This window comes from Emys orbicularis, chromosome 1, assembly GCF_028017835.1.
Source record: "Emys orbicularis isolate rEmyOrb1 chromosome 1, rEmyOrb1.hap1, whole genome shotgun sequence".
Classification (NCBI taxonomy): domain Eukaryota; kingdom Metazoa; phylum Chordata; order Testudines; family Emydidae; genus Emys; species Emys orbicularis.
In genome coordinates, this window is record NC_088683.1 from 111,705,629 (window position 1) to 111,728,218 (window position 22,590).

The 22,590-nt window shown below is 45.8% G+C and overlaps 1 protein-coding gene across 1 annotated transcript in view; it reads left to right on the plus strand.

Annotated features, from left to right (window-relative positions):
* The first annotated feature begins 4,495 nt into the window (after nt 1-4,495).
* Nucleotides 4,496-22,590, plus strand: part of PKP2 (plakophilin 2) — a 69,111-nt gene continuing 51,016 nt past the window's right edge. Inside the window, exons 1-3 of the mRNA XM_065417603.1 lie at nt 4,496-4,712; nt 18,369-18,481; nt 21,742-22,451. Of these exons, the coding sequence (XP_065273675.1) occupies nt 4,496-4,712; nt 18,369-18,481; nt 21,742-22,451 (1,040 nt within the window). The remainder of the gene's footprint in view (nt 4,713-18,368; nt 18,482-21,741; nt 22,452-22,590) is intronic.

Genomic DNA, 22,590 nt, shown 5'->3' on the forward strand with positions numbered 1-22,590 from the left:
CTAGTGGCTTGACCTGATCTTTATGCTGTTTCCCAGGATGAAAGAAGTAGGAATTCATCCCTTGCTACTCCCAGTCACAACAGCTACAGTTGAGTGTTCTTTTTCATCATTGAATAGAATTTTGTGTTCTGAAAGAAGTCGCCTTCTGCCTGATCATGTGAATGAACTAATGAGCATATCAATTGAAGGAATGGAAGTACTGGACACACAAGAAGCCACCAAAGATGAACGCACTGCATTCAAGAAGTTCATTAACAGAGTTGTACAAAATTATAACAAGAAAGCAAGAAGGATGTAGATGTAGTGCTTCATAGAAGGCTTGAGTAGCCAACTTTAATTTGTGTGATTTTTAAAACATGAGTTAAATCTAATAAAAGGGTCATGAAACATTTTTCAGTTTTTACTATGATGCCATACAGCCCACCTGCGCCCTCAGTCTCACCCCTCATCAGCCCTGACTCCCCTCTTCCCCCCACTTGCAAATTCACACACACACACACACAATTTAAATTTCTGGGGAAAACACTGCCTGTGTATGCAAAAGCCCTGCACAGCACTGGTATGGGGAAGCCTCTGTCCCTCAGCTAAGCTCTGGAGTGGTGGGGGGGGGGAGGAGGGGGAAGCGATTTCCAGCCTGTTCATGCCCCAAACCTGCAGCCTCCAGGGCTGAGCCACCTCTCTGGCCTGGTTCACTGAAGCCCCTGCAGTCAGGTTCCCTGGGCCCTGGTGCACAATGCATCCTTAGGGCTTAACCCCTTCCTGCCTGCGCTGTAGCCAGAGATGGCTGGGTCATAATAGGCTTTGCCCTCCCTGGCACTACCACTGACCCACTGCCAGACAACTGGGCTGCGGTGGCCCCCCTCTTCCCTGAGACCCCCACCGCTTCCTATTCCACCCTCCTCCCCTGAAGGTCCCCACTGCTTGCCACGCTGCTGGGGCTGGCAGCTCAGCAGGTGGAGAAGGCCTTCAGGAGTGGGAGGCTGCCCATGGCGCTTGGCCTGGCTCAACTCTAGCAAGGAAAGAGCTGGTGGCTCAGCCTGGCGCTGGGGCCAACCTGGCACTCAGGGGGCCGGTGGCTCAGCCCGGGGTGGGTTGGGGATCTGGCTGGGGTGGGCAGGCCAGGGCTCCACTGGTCTGGGGGGGAGGGTGCCCCCTCAGGGCTTTTCCTTTTAGGGGGGATTTGGGGCTCCAGTGCACGGGGGGTGGGGCTAGCAGGCTAGCCTCCCCAAAGCAGAGGTTCACCTGCCGCCCATGGGCTGGGTTATGTCAGTGGCCAGCAGCTGCCGCCGCGCCTGGAGGTGTTAACTGCATTTCCACACTATGCAGGCACGAAGGAACAAGCTGCTTCCAGCCACATGGCAGCGGGTGGTGGTGGGAGAGAAGAGATGAGCTCTGCAAAGACAGGGGCCAGGCCATCCCTTCTCTCTCCCCTGCCCCCCTAACAACTGGAAGCCGTTCCTATTCCTTCCCTCCCGCACAGTGCTGAAAGGCTGCTGGCAACGTTCTTGTGTGAACCCTGGCAGAAATCTGGGGAGGGGGGGGGCATGTGACCCTGTGTGCCCGCCCCCAGTGTATTGGAAGATACAGTACCAGGAGAGGTGGGTCCATCCCGGGGGCCCAGCCAGGCATGGAGGGTAGAGAGTACTGGGCAGGGAGGGTCGGGTTGGTCAGCCACCCTCCCTGTGTGAGAGAAGTGTACAGGGTGTGTGTGTCACCTCTCCCTGTGTGAACCCTACAGCCATAAAGATGAGGTAAATAAAAAGAATCCAACTACACAATTTCTTTTTAACAGGGGCTCAGTCAACTTGTTAATTTGAATATACTGCATAGTTCTGATTGCCATTGAACTCAAATACAAGTAATTTTACCACGTGTCCTGTATTCACCATAAAGAAATATAGTCACCCTAGTTATAGCTTTAACACTACTTTTAGTGTAGTACATATTGTTAATATTTATAATTTATCATTTTAAGTACCCAGACCCTAAGACCTCTGTGTCATGAGAAAGAAGTAAAAACAATAAATACCTCCTAACATAGTAGGAAAACAACCACCCGCACACAGGGCCATGATGCTGCCAACACTTAGGCTAGTGCTGAACTTTACTGCCCTGTATGCCTAAGAGTTGGCAGGGTCAGGCCACAGTTAACAAGGGAGAAAAGATGTACAAGTCCTGTATGTATGTGTGGACATATCTACATGTGCTTTGGACTGTGCCCCTTACCCATCTGGATTATACATTCTTTCCTGTTTGGAAAGTGCCCAGCACATTGTCCCAGCTGCTGATCATAAGTAATAATTTGTGTGCGTGTGTGGTTGGGATAGGGGGCTGTCTATGTAAATGTGTGATTGTGTACCTATCTTTTATGTGCCTTTATGGCTGGTTGCTTGGGTGTGTTTGAGTGGGCATGGGTGCGCCTAGAAGTGTCTGCATTCGTATGTTTGTGCACGCCTTTATGGCCGGTTGTTTGAATGTGTGAGCGAGCATAGAAATGTAGGGCTAGAAGGAATCTCCAGAGGTCATCAAGTCCAGCCCTCTGCACTAAGGCATCTGACAGTGTAGGTGTGTATTACTAGATGTGGTTTTGTTGAAATCAAACTAACACTTTTATTCTAAAATATGTGCCCATGCGCTATACTGGCACAAGGACTTTTTTGCTGGTACAAGCTGTGTCTACACCGGACCTTTTGCTAGCATAGCTATGTTGAGTGGGAGTATGGGTTTCCTCCCACCACATTCCTAACAGACATAGCTATGCTGGCATAGCTTTTTAAAATGTAGATTAGGCCCCAGACTTTTACCAAAGTAACAGGTATGGGTTAAAACTAGATTAGTTAAATTGGTGCAGCCCAGCCCCATGGGTGGCTGTGTATGACAAAACTTCTACATCTGTTATTCAGTAGGCCTTGTTCTAGGCCCTGTCTACACTACAAACTTTGATGGAGGCCCGTTATTGGGTATAATTAGTGTATTGCTCAGGCAGGGGCACACTTGGTGCTATGGTGCCAGAAGAGCTAGTCTGTTGCCTATAGGGTTGCCAGGCATCTGGTTTTTGAGTGGAACACCTGGTCGAAATGGGCTCCACACGGGTCCCAGAAGTGGCCGGCATGTCTGTGTCCCCTAGGCGTAGGAGCGGCCACTGGGGCGCCATGTGCTCCCCTGCCCCGAGTGCTGGTTCCACAGCTTCCAGGAGCCAGGAACTGCGGCCAACTGGAGCTGCAGGGGCAGCACCTGCGGACAGAGGCAGTGCACAGAGCCATTTGGCCCTGCCTCTGCCTAGGAGCCAAAGGGAAATGCCGGCTGCTTCCGGGAGTCACCTGAGTGCCACCCAGAGCCTGCACCCCAAACGTCCTCCCGCAACTCAACCTCCTGCCCCAGCCCTGAGCCCCCTCCTACACCCAAACTACCTCCTAGAGCCTGAACCCCCTCCTGCATCCCAACCCCCACCTCAGCCCATAGCCCCCCACTCATACCCTGAACCCCTCATTTCTGGCCCCACGCCAGAGCCTGCACCTCCACCCCAGAGCCCAAACCCCCTCCTGCACATCAACCCCCTTTCCCAGCCCTGCCCCAGAGCCTGCACCCCCAGCTGGAGCCCTCGCCTGCCCTGCAGCCCAACCCCCTGCCCCAGCCCAGAGACCCCCCTGCACCCCTAATTTCTGGCCCCACCTCAGAGCCTGTACCCTCTCCCAAACCCCTGCATCAGACCCGAGCCTCCTCCCACACTCCATGCCCCCTAGCCGACACCGCCAGCTGGAGCCCTCACTCACCCTTGCACCCAACTTCCTGCCCCAGCCGAGAGCCCCACCCTGAACCCCTCATTTCTGGCCTCACCCCCTCCCACACCCCAACCCCCTGCCCAGCCAGGGAAAATGAGCAAGGGTGGGGGAGAGCGATGGAGCGGGGCGGGGCAGGGGTGTTCGGTGGTTTTTCCGCAGTCGGAAAGTTGATCACCCTAGTTTACCTACACGCTTTGTTTGGGGGAGTCTCCTTTCGGCCCTGACCAAAGCTCATGGCAAAGTTGCTTTGTCCCCTCCCCTGCTATAAAGCGCTGCCTGAGCCCTGCCCAGCCGGATCCTTGTGTAGCAAAAGGGTTACTGATCTGCCCCGCCCCCTTCCTGCCACGCCGCGTTGCCGGTGAGCAAACGCAGGGCGAGGCCGGCTGGGCGTGTGGGATCCGAGGGGGCCGCGCCCACGCCGCGGAAGTCCAGGAGCCCTGCCCCCGGGGCTAGGGAGGGAGGGTGCGCTCCTCCCTGCTCCCATCGCCAGGCTGGGGGCGGAGCAGGGGGCGCGGCTCCCTCCTGCCCCTGGGGCGGCAGGATCCTGGCAGCCAGCTGCTACCTGCGCTGCGGGGAGGGCGTGGCAGAGCCACGGGCTGCCCAGCCCCGTCCCTCCTGCACTGGGCGCTGGGCGGCGGCGGCTGCTCAGCTAGGGACCGTCGGGAGCAGGCTCCACCGCAGCCTCCGCTGGAGCTTCTTCCCCCAGCTGGACCATGGGCACCCCGGACTCCTCTGCCGCCGACCGCAGCTACATCCGTACCGTCCTGAGTCACCAGACCCTGCAGGAGCTGGACAGTTCCACCCTGGCTTTGCCCTCCGAGGCCAGGCTGAAGCTCTTGGGCAACCGCGCCGGGACGGAGAAAACTCTCCGCATCCAGCAGCAGGTCAAGCAAACGCTGTCCAGGAAAAGTAGAGGACACTTGTCAAATGGTGAGTGCCCCAAGCAGGGCCCGATCACGTCCCCCCTTGTCACTCCCCCCTTTTGCTTTCCTCACCATCCCCCCCCCCCTTTCTTTTCTTCCTCATTCTCCTTGTTCTTTTGATTCTTCCTCCCTCCCCCTTACCAAGATTAATACCAATAGTCTCTGGTACATTTTGCTTTCTTCTTTGCAGTTCTCTCACAAGGCAGCCTTATCCTGTAGGAAGGCTCCTCCTGAAGGTGACACTGATATTCCATGACTCTCTGTATTTCCATCTGGCCCACACAAAAGTTTGAATCACTCACCTCCAGGAGTCAAATGTTTCCCTTACAACCTCCCCCCCCCCCCCCCCCTTCAAACCATTCTGCCTGTCTTCCCCCTTATGGGCTGTTATGCTAAGACCAGCTGTGAGGTTCTCCATTTTTCTGGCTTCTTTCAACTGTGTGTCAGGTCTCCAGTTGAAATTGTCGCTATGCAAATGTAACCAGGAGTGCCTAAAGGATTTAGGAGTGCAATCTTGATTTGAAAGTCAGGGGGATTTATGCTCTATCAGTGCTTTTGAAGATTGTGGGCATTTTGATTAAGCTCAGTATCGGTTATGTTCTCTATCTTAGCATTTGTAAACTGCAGTGGCCCTCCGGGAAATCAAGTATCAGGGGGTAGCTGTGTTTCTGTGGTGTGGTGTGTAGTTGCTGGTGAGTATTTGCTTCAGGTTGGGGGGTTGTCTGTAAGTGAGGACTGGCCTGCACACCACAGAAACACCAACCCAGGAACCAATCCCTGTAGCAAACCTTGTTGCCTACTCTGTCCCCATATCTACTCTGGCGACACCATCAGAGGACCCAACCACATCAGCCACACCATCAAGGGCTCATTCACCTGCACATCTACTAATGTTATATATGCCGTCATGTGCCAGCAATGCCCCTCTGCCATGTACATTGGCCAAGCCGTACAGTCCCTCCGCAAAAGAATAAATGGACACAAATCGGACATCAGGAATGGTAACATACAAAAGCCAGTAAGTGAACACTTCAATCTCCCTGGTCATTCTGTTACAGATTTAAAAGTCACTATCATTGAACAAAAAAACTTCAGAAACAGACTTCTTCAAAGAGAAACAGCAGAACTAAAATTCATTTGCAAATTTAACACCATTAATCTGCGCTTGAATAGGGACTGGGAGTGGCTGGCTCATTACAGAAGCAGCTTTTCCTCTCCTGGAATTGACACCTCCTCATCCATTATTGGGAATGGACTACATCCACCCTGATTGAATTGGCCCTGTCAACACTGGTTCTCCACTTGCGAAGTAACTCCCTGCTCTCCATGTGTCAGTATATAATGCCTGCATCTGTAACTTTCACTCTATGCATCTGAAGAAGTGAGGTTTTTACCCACGAAAACTTATGCCCAAATAAATCTGTTAGTCTTTAAGGTGCCACCAGACTCCTTGTTGTTTTCCTCAGGGAAATGGCCTTGAGATGATCTAATGGGACTTTCCTGCCTCTTACAGTATTTACCATAAGATCATAGCTGTCACTGTGTCTCTTCTTTTTTCTTTAATGCTCTCTCTCTTTCCTTTCTGATTAAATAAATTAGCCCTGATTTTCCTCTCTTGCTACAGTATTTTCACAGTAGTATACCTCCATTGACTTCAGCTGAGTTACTCCTGGTTTACCACAGGGTGGAAGAAGAATCATGTTTCTTCCTCCTCCACCCTGTAACCATTTCTGTGTGTGTGTGTGTGTGTGTGTGTGTGTGTGTGTGTGTGTTAATCCTCTTTTAACTATTTTTTCTAACTGTCCCTATTTGCTAAAGAAATAAAGAAAATATTGTCTTGCCTGCCTTCAGGCTACAAACATAAAATAAACAAAGGAGAGGCATAATAAAATATACATGGGAAAGGAGTTATTAGGAGACATGGAAACAATAATACCATAGAACAGGGATCAGCAACCTTTGGCACGCGGCCCGAGGGAAATCCACTGGTGGGCTGGGGTGGTTTGTTACCTGGAGCATCCCCAGGTTCGGCCGATCGCAGCTCCCACTGGCCGCGGTTTGCCATTCCCAGGCCAATGGGGGCTGCGGGAAGTGGTGGCCAGCACATCCCTCGGCCCGCGCCGCTTCCCGCAGCCCCCATTGGCCTGGAATGGCGAACCGTGGCCAGTGGGAGCTGCGATCGGCCGAACCTGCGGACGCTGCAGGTAAACAACCCCAGCCTGCCAGTGGATTTCCCTGATGGACCGCGTGCCAAAGGTCGCTGATCCCTGATATAGAAGATTATTATTCATACTATGCATTGGTGTGCATAGTGCTTTATAATTAAATAAAAGGGTATCAATCCCTGCCTTTAGGAGTCTCTGACCTGTGGGTTGGATTCATGCAGCCACACTCTTTGCACACCACATGGCCTAAGAACCTAAATTTAAATAAATTGAGATATCCTATCTCCTAGAACTGGAAGGGACCTTGAAAGGTCATTGAGTCCAGCCCCCTGCCTTCACTAGCAGGACCAAGTACTGATTTTGCCCCAGATCCCTAAGTGGCCCCCTCAAGGATTGAACTCACAACCCTGGGTTTAGCAGGCCAATGCTCAAACCACTGAGCTATCCCTCCCCCCCTCTAAAGCGCTGAGAGATGGGTGCCTTCAGCTCTTCTTATAATAGGCCCCTATATTAGTATTAATTGGTGTTGGAAATATGTTTTTATTTTAAAACAGAGGCATCCAAAAAGCTGAGGATATAAGGATCAATCATGAAAGCTTTAATCCTGTTTTTTTTTTAAGTAAAAAGATGAGAAATATTGACTCACTCTTTATTATAGTCTGCTCCATTTATGTGAAGAGTCTTAAGCTGAGTTTTAAGTATGGAAGCTATCATCTTTTTGTTCTCATAAAAATATGAGATAAAGTACCTCTTATGGATAAATATAATTCATCTAGCTGTCTTGTCCCCAGCAAAAAAAAAATAATAATAATTCTGATCTAGTGCTATTGGTGGCTTCCAGCTTAAAAAAATTCACTAAAAATGAATGGGATGCAGTCACAACTGTACCTTTGTTAAAAAAAGTTTGCAAGACATCCATCAAAATTACGTACCCTTGGTTTCACAATCAAGTGCTCAGTAGCTCTAGACAGAATACAGTTTATATGTAAATTCTCAGCTTGTGAGCTTGAGTATAAAAGAAGCTTCCAAAGATTTTAACAATTGCCATTTGTTCTGTTGAAATGCATTTTTATTTTACTTTATTTTATGGCTAACAATAGAGTTGAGACTTTGAAAAATGCTTCTTTAAACAGAAGCTGACAAAGGAGGGTGGATTAGGACAATGCAAATGTCAACACACCCAAAACACTCTGAAAGAGAGCTCCAGACCTACTACTTTCTCTAATTCCTCTGCAGGGTGTTTGCAATTCTGATGGATTTGGGATATTTGGGGTTTATTTATTTATTTATTTATTTATTTACTTTGTTTATTTGAAATTCAAGTATTGCAGACATTTTGTATTTTTGAAATGCCAATAATTTTTTTTTAAATAGGCTTCAGAAACAAGAAGCCTATATATAAAATGCCTGTGATATGTGCACTAGTTATGGCACTAAGGACTTTAACAACAGTTCTTTTTCCTAATATGTACCTGTGCTCAATTTATCACACTTCTTTGGGTTATTTCCAACTCAAAACACAGAAAGACCCAAGAAAACTGGATTTGCTTCATATTAATGTTTATACTTAGGTAAGCCCCCTCCACAGAGATTTGCTACTATTTTAGATGAAAAAAATGTCCATCTTCCTGAATTATAAAGCCTTTTAAACTTTGCTTTGACACCACTGGCTAAATATACACCAAGTGCCTAATCCTGCACCCCTTAAAGTCAATGGGAAAACTCTCATGCACTTCAAAAGGAGAATGCTCAATCCCCTCTGATATAAATGCCCCATTAGTAAGCATTTCAGACCCAGTTCAGCAAGCCACTTAAGCATACGCATAACTGGACTATTCACACACTTAAAGTTAGGCAAGCACATAAGCACTTGTTTCTACATGTGTAAAGAGGAATCAATTATAGGTACTGCAAAGGGCCTGATCCTATAGTCCCTGTGTCCTAATGATTTCCATTGACTGAACTGGAAGTTTTGGGTGTGCAAGGAGTATAGCATCAAACAGTATATTTTCTATAAAAGGCACCAGACTAATGGTTCCAGCTCAGCCTTAACAAAGAGAAACAGATTGGGTTTGTGCCCTTTTTTGCTGTTTCATAATGCATAAAGAAGTCTGAAAGTGTTTTGTTGTTGTGGGTTTTAATTTAGTTTCTTTCTGCTTCTTTTTTCTTGTTAGAAGTTCAGATCCATCTTGAAATATGTGCCTTTTTATTTATTGAAAAAATGTATAGTTAGTCTTGAAATGAGAATTACTCCAGTTGCTATACGATTAAAATTAAGTGCTGTTTCAGTTCTATTTTAAAAGAAAAATACCTGGTCAGTGATCAATACCAATAAACAATCTCCGTTGTCAAATTATTATATTATTATTAAATATAAGATAGTAAGTGGCATTAGTTCCAGCTACTGTTGAACCAGTTGCTGTAGCTTTAAAAGTTTGGTCAGAAAGAAATAAAATTGAGCACTAAAGCAGTCAAATGAAAATTTTGATTGTCTGCATCAATAAACTCTCTGCCACTTGGTCTCACTGCAAAACAGAATCTGTTATCATCACAAAGAGAGATAGCAGTATCAAAATGTTATACAATAATGGGTCTGGAATTCCTCCCTTCAGTTCACATGTGTAATTTAACAGTAGTGGCGATTTCATGTGCTCTTCAAGAGATTAGAACCCATAATATTTCTATTTCTCCTTTTCACCAAGCTGGATCTCTTTGATGTGTCTTTTACTGGCTACTTAATTCTGTTTCTGGCAATTCCATTCCTCTAGTATAATTGACCAAAGTCCACACTCTTTTACATCCTTAACAATTTTATTGATGGGTAGAAAAGCAGAATCCGGCACCGTAGCTTATCAAAAAGGGCCCTGACTACATAATTAATTTCACTGAAGGAGTTGCATTCAGTTTTATGAGTAATAGACCTATAAATCTTCTGAGGTTTTGGAGGACAGTTTTGGGTGTAGGCCAGTTATGGATTAGGTTCCCTTTTATGTCTCCCTTACGTTTCTTCATTTGAATAGGTCTTAATGGGATTTTTCTCCCTTTTAGCTGATTTTCTCTCTTCTAGTTTGAGTAGATGTTTCAGTAGAAGTTGGATCATACTCAATCTCACATTTTAAAATCAAAGAAAATCATTCCCTTTTAAAATCATTGTAGAGAGAGGCGTTGGGTAGAAGGAACATTTGCTGAAGACTTCCATTCATATTTTTTCCTGTTAAATTCTTTGCTACTTCTTCCTAAACAATAAAGGCTTTTTGTTTTTCTTAAACTATGAGAAATTGTGCAACTGTTCCAGCCTGGACAAATGTAAAGTATAAAACATTAGGAAATATTCTGTAGGGATCACTCCTCCATTGGCAGGGAGATGGACTGAATGATCTGGATGACTCTTTATCTCAAGCATCTGTGATTCTGAGAAGGGCTGATACAATATGGTACAAATGTAAGTGCTTCCGTGTTTCATGAATGTTTGAATATTAAATTAGATAGGAGAAGGAAGAAGGCAGGAACCCACAACTCTGAAGGGTACCTGTAGGGGACACTTTCGCCCACTCGGGGAGGGGGGGCAAACAGAGCTTCATGAGGTGAGGAAACCATATCAATATGAGAAGATCATGACCGCTAACGGACTCTGACTACCTGGGGTGTGATTATATTGAGACCTGCTGGGTTTCTTGGCTCCATGAGGTTTTTGTGGTAGCTATCCAAATACAGGTACAGATGGTAAAGAACCTCATAATTGGGATGTGAGCACACACAGCGTTTGAGGCATTTGGTGCTCACTGAGTCTTTACAGACTGACTGTCCCATTCATGTTTTGTGCTGTCTCAGTTACACCCAGATTTGTCCTATTGTCACTGTGACTTAGAGGTTGGGTAGTAGATAGGTGGACTTTGGCTGCAAGCTGCAGACAGGCTACCATCCATGACCCAGGATTATTGGGAGGCATTCAAAGCACTTTGAAGCCTTTCTGGACACAGGAAAAACTCTGGTACGACGTTCAAGGGATCAACAAGGGCTGGAGGAGAAACACTTACAAGATGGGTGGGAGCTTTTCCCAGAGTCCACTCAGACTCTTCAAGACGCCCTTTTCATTACAGAAGATGTGTTGCTAATTCTCATGATTTTATCACAAGTCTAGTGGTGATTGGTGGCTTTTTTTAAAGCACCAGCTTCTGGAGTCCTGTGATTATGTAAGCCTTTTTGTTAAAATGAAAGCTGAGATTAAGCTTCCGGCACCCTAGTTGCAGAAAAAAGCCTTAAAATCTGATCCCTAAAGTCAGGAGTGTGCCCTGCTTGTCCGCCCTGAGACCCACCCTGGCCTAAAGGCTCAAAAACCAGAAGGCAAATATGGAACACCCAGACTTCATTTATGTTTTTTGTTAAATCTCATGGTTTTTTAAGCCAATCTTCTGATTTTGGGGGCCAAACTTGTGTTTTTTGAATATTTGGAGTTGGCAAAACTGCAAGTCTAAGGGCTTGTCTACACTTACAGTGCTATAGACCAGGGCTAAGAGTTGGAGACAAAAAGCATGTATATGTCCAGCACAGAACCTAGAGAAAGGAGTCAGTCTCCTTACTCCAGGGAATGCAAAGGCAAATCTGACTTAGAGCTCCTTCGCTGGGTCTAATAGCTAATGGAGAAATCCAGCATTAAGTAGCAACACTTCCTTTAGAAGCAGAGTTTCACAAGAGCATTGAAGGTCAAACCAGTTGGCCAGTTAAAAATCTAAAATCCTTTGCTTAGTAAAAGATCTCTGAATGCTGCAACTTCTGATCAACAATATTTTGGCTTTGCAAAGAGAACAGCTATGCTTGGTATGAAGCTTAGGCTAATTTAGTTAATGGAGAGCAATGTAGTCATCGTATTATTGGTTGAGTGCAGACAGCGAGTTCAGAGCTGCACAAAACATGCAGGAGACAGGGGCCTTGCTCACAGGAGCTTTATGTCTTAACTAAATAAATAATAGACAATATAGACCCATAGCCTGGGATTTTCAAAGGAATCTAAGGAAGGTAAGTCCCCAAGTCCTATTGAATGTCAAGCTGAGTTGGGTCTCCAGTCTAGATCTCCTTATAAATACCCCAACCATAAAGCACTGGGCAAACAGGAAGTGGACTAATGAAACAGCATGATTGCAAATATATGTATTTTTAAGGAATAAATAAATAGCAGTTCTTTGAGTGGAGAAGTAATACTGCTCGGCTTCAAAAAACATTTATAATTGCTGAAGGAGTTACATCAGTAAATTACATCTTAGTACGACTGGGGCCTTGGGACAGGACAATGATGTGTGATATAAAAAAGTCTATAAATTAAACTATATGAACAGGTGGGGTCTCAGATGGTATCGCACAGTGGTAGGCAGAATAACCAGAGTGCACGTGTTTGTAGAGCAAACCAGACATCGCTGGCACCACTTGGTCAAATACTTAGGTATCCCTTGCCTGGTATGAAAGACACACACAGACTTAAAGTGACAGAGCAATGCAGCTGGCACATATGACTGAATTTGGCCCAACATCTTTAAATGCTTTTCAGTAGTACACATAGGTTCTGATTTATCCTTACACTGTTACATTCCAATGAAAATCCATAACCGCTCCATGACATAATCCTTTTTCAGCCTCTTGGTCTGTTTCATTTTTGCCACATCCTTTGACAGCCTCAAAATAGTTACCCAGGTCCAGATTCACAAAGGTATTTAGATGCCTAAAAGCACCTAAGCAAGTTAGATGCTTAACTCCCATTGAAAGTCAATAGGTGTTTGTTTTTGCAAATCCCACTAGGTTCGTAACTTTAGGCACCCACGTATCTTTGTAAATCCGCCCCCTAGAGTTTTAAAGATGCAAATTTCATCCAGTTTTGGCTCAGTTAACCACGTAGTTCTTTAGTTGTGTTCCTTCTGGTATTCGAGATCAAACTGCCTTTTGGATCAAAGTGATGTGACCAGTCAGTTGCTCTAGGTCAGGGGTCGGCAAGCTGCGGCTCTGGAGCCACATACGACTCTTTGGCTGCCCCCTTGCAGGCAGCCATTTTTTGAGAGGGTGCAGGCTCTGGCTGGGAGGTGCTTACCACAGGTGGCTCCCAGCCAGCAGCGCAGCAGGGCTCTGTCTCCACGCTGTTCCAAAAAGCTGCTGGCACATTTCTGCACACCATTGGGGGGAGGGAGGCAGCGGGTCTCCGTGCGCTGCCTGTGCCCGCAAGCACACCCCTGCAGTTCCCATTGGCCGATTCCCGGCCAATGGGAGCTGTGAGGACAGTACTGGGAGCAGGAGCAGCGCGCGGAGCTGCCTCCCCACTCCCCCCCACCGGGGGCACGCAGAGACATGCCAGCAGGCTGCCGCTTCCGGGAGCAGCATGGGGCCAGAGCCCTGCTGCGCCACTGGCCGGGAGCCACCTGTGGTAAGCACCTCCCGGCCAGAGTCTACACCTCGCATCCCCTCCTGCACCCCAACCCCCTGCCCAGGTCAGAACCTCCTCCTGCACCCAAACTCCCTCCCAGACCCCACACCACCTCCCGCACCCCAATCCCCTGCCCCAGCCCGGAGCCCCCTCCTGTTTATTTTCAAATTCAAATGGCAGAAGTCGCATTAAAAGTATTGGTGAGTAGTATTGGTGAGTAGTAATAACTCTAATATGTTCAATTATTATTAGTTGATAATACTACGAGTAGCTTTGCGTGTGATGCGGCTCTCAAAATATTTTGGTCAAAGACAAAAACAAAAAAAATGTCTCTTCTTCTTTGAAAGGTTGCCGACCCCTGCTCCATTGTTGAAGACTAGTGTTCTATCCATATAAACTACTGCAATTATGCTTCAGTCATATCCTTCCTGAGATTTTGACTTTTACTTTACCCCTTGAAACACCTCTCTATATTTTATGTGTATAACAGTATTTGCAGTTAGTCATAGCCAGTGGATTCTTGTGAACAATAATTTAATAATAACAACACCTGTTACATAGTCAAAAAGTATTTTTTTTTTTTTTTTAAGCAAGGGACTTTACCTTTAGGAAGCATTATATTAATTATAGACTCACAACCTGAAAAAACGTTAAATGAAAACAAAGAATCTGATTGTAACCAAGGCAATAACAGTGAGTCACAGTTTCACCTTCAGTGCTAGACTTTGGATAAAACCTGAGAGAGACAGTACAGCATGCCTTCCACACTTTCTGTAGGATTACTTAACCTTTCAGGATTGGGACTGTTATTAACCCCCTTTCCTCTCTGAGGGTCTTATGCCATATGTCTCCATAATCCATAGAATTTGCTCATGGCCTCTTACTGCACTCTGCGTGCAGAACTCAAGTGATTAATGAAGCACTGCCTGCTCCAATATGTATGTTACCACTAGATTAGAGCCTAAGGAAAAAGAAACCTCAACCGTTGAGCTAGGCAAGTAGGCAGTGCAGATTATATATACCATGTGTGCTGCATTTTTCAAAGCTCTGTCAAAATTGCCCCTGCAATATATGTACAAGGAATAGCATTGACACATGAGCATGCATTTTCGCAAGAATTTCCATCTGCAATTTTCTGTTTTCAGCCCTGCTAGCAGGAGCACCGCCAGCTTTTTTGCCACCCTAGGCGGCGGAAGGTCCCGCCCCCGAAATGCCACCCCTGACAGAGGTGGCAGAAGGTCCCGCCCCCGAAATACACCGACGACCGGGGCGGCCGAAGATCTCAATTCTGCCTTCTTCCTGTTCTTCTCCTCTCATGGTACTGCTCTGCTACCTACTCCAATATAGGAGAACTAACAACTTAAAATGCCTTGTTCAAAGATTTTAAGTAACACTTTGCTGTTCAGGCATTTGAAAGTTATGTAACTTTTCTTGTCTGCATAGTAAACACTGGCATTTTTATCTGCTTGAATAATCAAAGTGATGCTTTCCGTGCCTTCTTGGTTGCAAAGATTTGAACTGTTTCCTGAAGGTCCACAGTCTGGGCCAGCTCATGCTTTATTGAGATGGTTGCAAGGCCGACCAGCCTCTCCTGTGTCATTGTGGAGCGTAGATATGTTTTTATTAACTTCAGCTTGGAGAAGCTGCGTTCTTCACTGGCAACTGTTACAGGAAGTGTTAGAAGTATGCGCAGAGCAACAAAAGCATTTGGAAAGAGGTTGGTCATCTTATTAGTGCACCTATATTCCAGAACAGCCTTTGGAGTTGATCCTGCTGAAATGTATCTTGAAAGGGCTTTCAGTTCATCACCTAAATCACTTGCATCAATATCACGCATGTCATCATGTGTCAACACTGTCTCTAGTGCCCTGCATTGCTGCTGTAGGTCGTCTTCAGGTATAGTGAGGAGTTTTGGAATATCATACAACATCTCAAATATACTGCTGTGTTCCTTGTGCTGCATGAAAAGTTCTTCAACTGACTGTATTGCACAATCTAGCACCTGGTTAAAGAATTCAACTTTGAATTGTTGTTTGGGGTCTCTTATGGGATTATCCGTGCCTCGTAATCAAAATGTCGTCTTCTTCGCTGACCCTTGCATTCTTGAATGGGTGGGAAAATAGCTTCAGTGTGAAGTTCCTCTGCCAATTTCTGTGCACTCTTCAGAACATTTTGAAATCCCTCAACTGACCGGTAAGACTGTAGGTATGACTTTGCTTTGTCCGGTTGTTCCATTGCTCCAGATATATCAAGGTCAACACCTTGGAGTCTCTGACTTACAACATTTATTTCAAACAATATGTCATGCCACAACACTAAGCCACACAGAAATTTGAAGTTATGTATGTTTCTGGTGATTCCATTTCCCTCTGCCACTGTTCTCCCATGAACAGTTCCTGTCATAGCCTTATCCTCCATAATGGCAACTATGGCATCATCTATCTTCCCAATTTGGTGTTTGATAGGCTTTATCGCCTCCACTTGACTTTCCCATCGTGTGGCACTCGGTGGTTTCAGTGTCAGAGAGGATGTTCCCAGATGTTGCTTCAAAATTTGCCATTGGTGAGTTGATGCAGAGAAAAATACATAGATGCTTTGAATTACATTAAAAAATTCAGCAGCCTCACTAGAAGCTGACGCTGCATCACTGACCACCAAGCTCAATGAATGAGAACTGCATGGGACAAAAAAAGCTCGAGGGTTTAACTCTCGGATCCATGTCTGCACTCCTCTGTTCTTTCCTCTCATGTTGGCACCATTATTGTAGCCCTGACCTCTCATGTCCGCTATCACAATTCCTGTACCTTCCAGCTTTTTAAGAAGCACATTTGTCACACCAGCTCCTGTAGTATCATCAATGTCAATAAATTCTAGAAAATGCTCTCTGACAGTCACCATTGCAGGGAGATTTTCACTAGGTTCTGTTGTTACAAAACGCACCATTAAAGTCATTTGTTCCGTATGGCTGATGTCAGGTGTGCAGTCCAGAATAACAGAGTAATATCTTGCTAACTTCAGATCTGCCACAGTCTTCTGTTTGACTTTTGTTGCCAGTAACTGTATGATCTCATTTTGAATTGTTTTTTCAAGGTAGTGGTGTGTGTACATTTCTTGGGTGGTGACTCTTCTTAGATGCTCCTGGAGTTACAGCATCAAACTCAGCCATCAGCTCCACAGTTTTAAGGAAGTTTCCATTGTTTGGCATATGCAGTTGATCTGAAGTGCCACGCAGTGCTAGGTTTTGGGTAGCAAGCATTCTCACAATGGCAATGAGCCTTTTCAGAACATTTTGCCGGTAAAGAGACTCTGATGCAATCTTCTCTTGATGCTGATCATCTATGGTGGCCTTTAACCTTAGTCTCATCTCAAGCTCTTTCCACCTATGGAATGCTCTCCGGTGATTTGCTGCCTTCTCATGGCATGTCAGATTTCTAGCCAGATTTTTCCAGTCCTTTGTTCCTGTAGAACCCAATGTGGCTGGAACATTAGACTGGAAGAGTTTGCAACGAAAACAGTATGCAGCATTCTGGGTTTTTGAGTACATAAACCATGGCCTCTCCACTTTGTCATCATTGGGGATTTCATGCCAGTAATGTGTTGGATGGAAACTTCTATTTTCATTGTCTTTGGGGAACATGCAGTTTTTCACTTGCTGTGGCCCATGCAGTACAAGGAAGTCCCTCAGGCTACTGCTCAAGTGGGTTCACAGTCCTGGATCATCTAGACTTAAGGAACTAAACTCAGCAGCAGCTGTTTCTTGTGCCTCCACCACACTCTTCTCTGATCTACTCTTTTCTTCAGGAATGTGCATGGTTACATCCATTTCAGATGGAGATATGGATGCTGCAGTAGCTGCCAGGTCACCTGCACTCTGACTAACTGGAAGATCAGGCATCTCCTCACCATTCACATCCTCACTGGGGCTGGAAGGCTCACCATGAACATTTGTGTCTATGTATCTCAGGAGAGCTCCTTCCTGCTTAGAAAAGCTTCCTTTGCTTTCTTTCTTTTTCTAAATGCTGCCCCAGAGGGGCGTTTTCTTCTTTCACTCATGACTGCTGATCTGTGCCAGCTATAGTGGCTCTCAACACTCAGTTGAAGGGGACAAATAAGCATGCTGGTAGCAGGGCCTGAGTGAGGCAAGATATCAGTGTCTTAAGGGTCTAACTGGCTCTTAGTATTTCAGTTAACTGCCTGTTCTCCTCAAGTGGGTTCAGGGAAGCAGCAGGAAACAGGAAGCTCCCTGAGAAGCTGGTGTTAATCAGTCCAGGCTCCTGGGGGTGCTAGAGAGGTACATAAGAGGCTCCTCCTCCTCCTCTCTCCCTGCAGCTCCTGCTGCTTTCTGTTATTACCCCTCACCTTTTCTTCTGCCTGCCTGTTATGTCTCTTGTGCCCTCCTTCCTCCAGCACAGCACTCCACCATATCTGTGCATCTAGAGCAGAGAGAATACATATGCACCAGCAGCAGACACAATTTTCTACACTTACGGTCCTAGTGGTGCCCCCCCACAGTCTGGCACCTGAGGCAGCCATCTCAGTTCACCTCATGGTAAGGCCAGCCCTGCTGCTAGCATATTTTGTGTGTGCTTCAGACCCTGATTTTAAAATTGTAACTCTGTGTGCATATTTTGGGTTATCATGGAAAACAATTGTTCTGTAGTTGGAAAATGTGCCTTAGAGTATCCATTCATTGCTAGAAGCTATATTAATGTAGTCCCTTTGTTACTTTAGTCAATCATCCGTCAGAACATAGGATGTTTCTAAAAATTCTCACTTGCTGTTATTAAAATATTTTTATGAAGTAGTTGTTTTGGCCTCTGGCCATAAGAAAACTAAGAGGTAAAAATTATCTAATATTTAAATATCTATAATATGAGAGACTGAAAAAATGACCTATTGCTATCAGAGAACATTGCCTATCCATTACCTGAATATAATACAGCGAATACCTAACACCTTTTCCATTTCTCCTTGTTCAGTCTCCAGGTAATATGTATGTTATTAGCATCATAGGCTGGACATATATTGTCCTTTTGTTATAAAATAGTGTTTCCTTAAGACTGTACTTACGTTAGTCTTGTTTCAATTACAGGCAGTCTCCATCGGGCCATCAGTGTTCCAGAACATGTTTATAACCTGGACACAGTCGATAATTATTCTGTTTCAAGACCTCCACATGGAGTCACATATTCTTCATCTTTCCAGGTGAGGAAAATGTAGGCAATAACTGAAAATATGTAGAATTGCAAATTCATGACTTTGTTTGCTGCCACAAACAGTGGCTAGATTTTTTTTTTTTTTTCTATCATGTTAAATGTTCACATTGCCAATCACTGGTTTAAAGAGATTACAATCTGTGGCCCATCAGGGTAATCCGCTCACTGGCCACCAGACAGTTTGTTTACTTTTGCGCAGCTCCTTGTGGCCGTGGTTCGCTGTTCCCAGCCAATGGGAGCTGTGGGAAGCAGCGGCCAGCCCACACCACTTCTCGCAGCTCCCATTGGCCAGCGAACCGTGGCCACTGGGAGCTGCAGGCGACCGCGCAAATGTAAACAAACTGTCTGTTGGCTCGCCATGGGCGGCAGGTTGCCCACCACTGCTTTAAACCTTGCAAAATGCAAGAATTTCTGCCGGGGTGTCCTTGTCATATAGGATTAGTGGAAACCTGGGGCTTTAAAAGCACCTCATACCCATGAACAGAAATAATTATTATTTACTGTATGAAGCAATTCAGATCTGAGACAGAAATGTGTAAAGGCACCTGTATAACATCTCCACCCGTGAGGAGCCTAATCCCTATTTCAAATGCTAGATTTTTGGTCTTGTATAAGTCAATGTGAGTACTGTTCTTGTTTTTGTGTCCCAGAGGACTAACATCGCCCTCAACAAAGGAAGTAGACCACTTAGGCTGAACCTGTGCTTCCTGGTTAATTAAGTAGGACCCAGTTTTAATTACAATCTCTGTTTTCTGAATGTATCTATTTACCCTTTTCAGACACCCTCACAACCAATTACATAACTGCACTTGCCTCACTGCCACCCTTATGCTCTCTCACCACCCAATTAGAAAATATTTGAAATGGGTTTTACTTCAGATTACAGAATGAATAGTGTCATCTCTAGAAAGGAGGGAGCACAGAAGGCAGGAACTAGAGGTAACACAGGAACCTCAGCGAGATGTCATCATTTTGATGGTAGAAATGGAAGAACCAGGGAGAGTGGATGGTATGGGAGAATGCCTTGCAGCCTCCCTGTACCACAGTGTGGGACTGTGACTCCTGAAATGAAGCATCCTTTCCCCCCTTGCAGTTCCCTCCATTGCCTTTAAATATGTACCTCTCTTCAATAACAAATGCAACCAACCCTATGAGCCTGACCCAATCCGACAGCTAGATTGTGCACCCCTTCCTTCCACTGGTGAGCATTCCCATTATTGAGACTGTCCCTGAGAGGAGCTCCTCACCAGTGAGAGTAAGAAGTTTGCAGTCTGGCCCCTAGATGCTATGGCCTCCACCCTAAATTCATAATTCACATTAACTTTTTAATGCACGTGCATGTAAATGAGGTGTGGTTTAGGGATTATGACAAGTTGCCAATATGCCCATTGGTACCAGAAAAGCTGTTCATCACTGCTCCAATGCAAGGTCAGATAAGCTGATGGCATGTACAAACCTGACTAGAATATCATTGTTAATGCTCTTTGCTGACATAGCCTCTTTCATCTGTCTGATCCTTTGGGGTCTCCGATCCTTTGCAGACGTTTAACTTCAGCTGGAGATGTTGGTGTTCAGTATATTTGAAAATCAAGCCCTGGGTGTGTCAATCTGAACACCTAAAAACGGAGATGAACCCAGCATGTAGAGGTCTTTTTGAATATCTAGCAATTTAGTGACTTGCTCAGGATAACACTCTGGGTTCTAGTCCCTGCTCTGCCACTATCTTGAAGTCTTGACTCCTAGTCCTGGGCTCCTAAGCACTAGAATGCACTCCCTCCTCGTTTCACTGGGAGGTTAATGAAGAAGTGCAAAAAAAAAAAAAAAAAAAAAAAAAAAAACCCATTGTCATCTGCATCTTTGATTGAAGTTCTCATTTTATTATACTGTAACTCCTCGCTTAACATTGTAGTTATGTTCCTGAAAAATGCAATTTTAAGCAAATCCAATTTCCTCATAAGAATTAATGTAAATGGGGGGGTTAGGTTCCAGGGAAATTTTTTTCACCAGACAAAAGACTATATTATATATATGTATACACTGTAAATTGTTTGTTTAAAACTTATAATACTGTACACCACAATGATGATTGTGAAGCTTGGTTGAGGTGGTGGAGTCAGAGGGTGGGATATTTTCCAGGGACTGTCTTACTGCTAAATGATAAACTTGCACTCAGCTAAGCCCTCAAGGGTTAACACATTGTTATTAATGTAGCCTCACATTCTGCAAGGCAGCACAAATGGAGGGAGGGGAGACGGCATGGCAGACAGAGACACACACCCTGTGTGTGTGTGAGAAAGAGAGAGAGATGCACATTGCCCCTTTAAGTACGCTGACCCCACTCTAAGTACATTGCCTTTTTAAGTAGATCAGCAAGTTGAGACAGCAGCTGCTGCCAGCAAGCTCCCTCCGTCCTGAGCCCTGTCGTGTCCCTCTCTTCTGCCCCCACCGCTCTATGGAGATAGGGTAAGCGGAGGGGCAGGGGGGAAGGGAACACCCTGACATTAGCCCCCCTCGTTGTCATCATCCCCCCACGCGCGCGCACACAGCAAGCAGGAGTCTCTGGGAGCAGCTCCAAGGCAGAGGGCAGGAGCAGCACATGGCAGTGGGAGGAGGGACAGTTGAACTGCCGGCAATTGATAGCCTGCAGGGTGGCTGCCGCACAGGGAACTTAGGGGGGTAGGGAGCTGATAGGGGGGCTGCCGGTTCACCCTGGTTCCAAGCCCCCACCAACTAGCTCCAACGGGCTGCTCTTTCTGCAAGCAGTGGACAAAGCAGGCGGCTGCCAAACAACGTTATAAGGGAGCATTGCGCAACTTTAAATGAGCATGTTCTGTAATTGATCAGCAACGTTAACAACGAAACAACATTAACCGGAATGACTTTAAGTGAGGAGTTACTGTACTAGTCTACTAGCAACTGGCAAAAAATTTTATCCACCCAAATTATAAAAGAATAATTAAGAAAACAAAAGAGAGTCCTGTGGCACCTTTTAAGACTAACAGAAGTATTGGAGCATAAGCTTTCGTGGGTGAATGCCCACTTCATCAGACGCAGGGGGAGGGGGGATGAAGTGGGCATTCACCCACGACAGCTTATGCTCCAATACTTCTGTTAGTCTTAAAGGTGCCGCAGGACCCTCGGTTGCTTTTTACAGATTCAGACTAACACGGCTACCCCTCTGATACTTAAGAAAACAAAAAAGCTCTGTTCTTCTGGTGACTTTTGTCCCTCTTTGCTTCTTTTGTACAGGTGAACTCACCAATCACTTACAGAAATGGCTGGGGGAATACAACCACACAATATAATTCATACAAGACAATGGAAGAGAGGAATCAAAGGCAGCCTCTGAAGAGATTAGAAGTTTCTCCCCAGAAAGGTCCTGAGAAGCTGGCATATGTATACAATGATTTCCGCTACAACAGGGGAAACCAAGTTGGATTCACTCCAAGGCATAGTGATAGGATGAGATCCAATGTTATTGTCCCACCAAGATATGCTCGCTCTGAGATTGTTGGTCATGGTAATCATGATTCTTCAATCAGAGAGCAAACTTATCAAACCCAGTTCCATAGAGGATCTTTTAATGACACAGTCTTTGACAGTGCTGCCACCAGCCCAACTGTATCTATGTACCCACAAGCTGGATTCTGTCGCAGTATGACCAACCTCTTAGAGAAAGAGAACTACGTTACTACAGGTAGTGCTGTGGGACAAATCAGATCACCCATTGCTTCCCAAATTGGATTGCAGAACAGGGAGTTTCTGAAGTCCAGCTGGCAACAAAGTAACTTCAGAAGCGCACAGCCCATGAGGGAAACTCCCCAGACAGCTGCAGTGACCAGTGCTACTGCCGAAACAGGTGGGAAGAGGATGGCAATGACTGCTGCTGTGGCAGCAGCAGCAGCAGAAAATGTTTCCTTACACATTGGAAAAGCAGGCTCCAGTGGATCTCAGCTAGGGTAAGTCTGACTCTAAATCTCCTCCAGTTCACAAATACCTGGAAGTTTTCATATGGATTTTGTACCCCACGTGTTTCCCAGTAAAAAAAGAAATGATCCCAGTCCATCAGTTCACAAAGAATAAATGCATTTCTGGCCA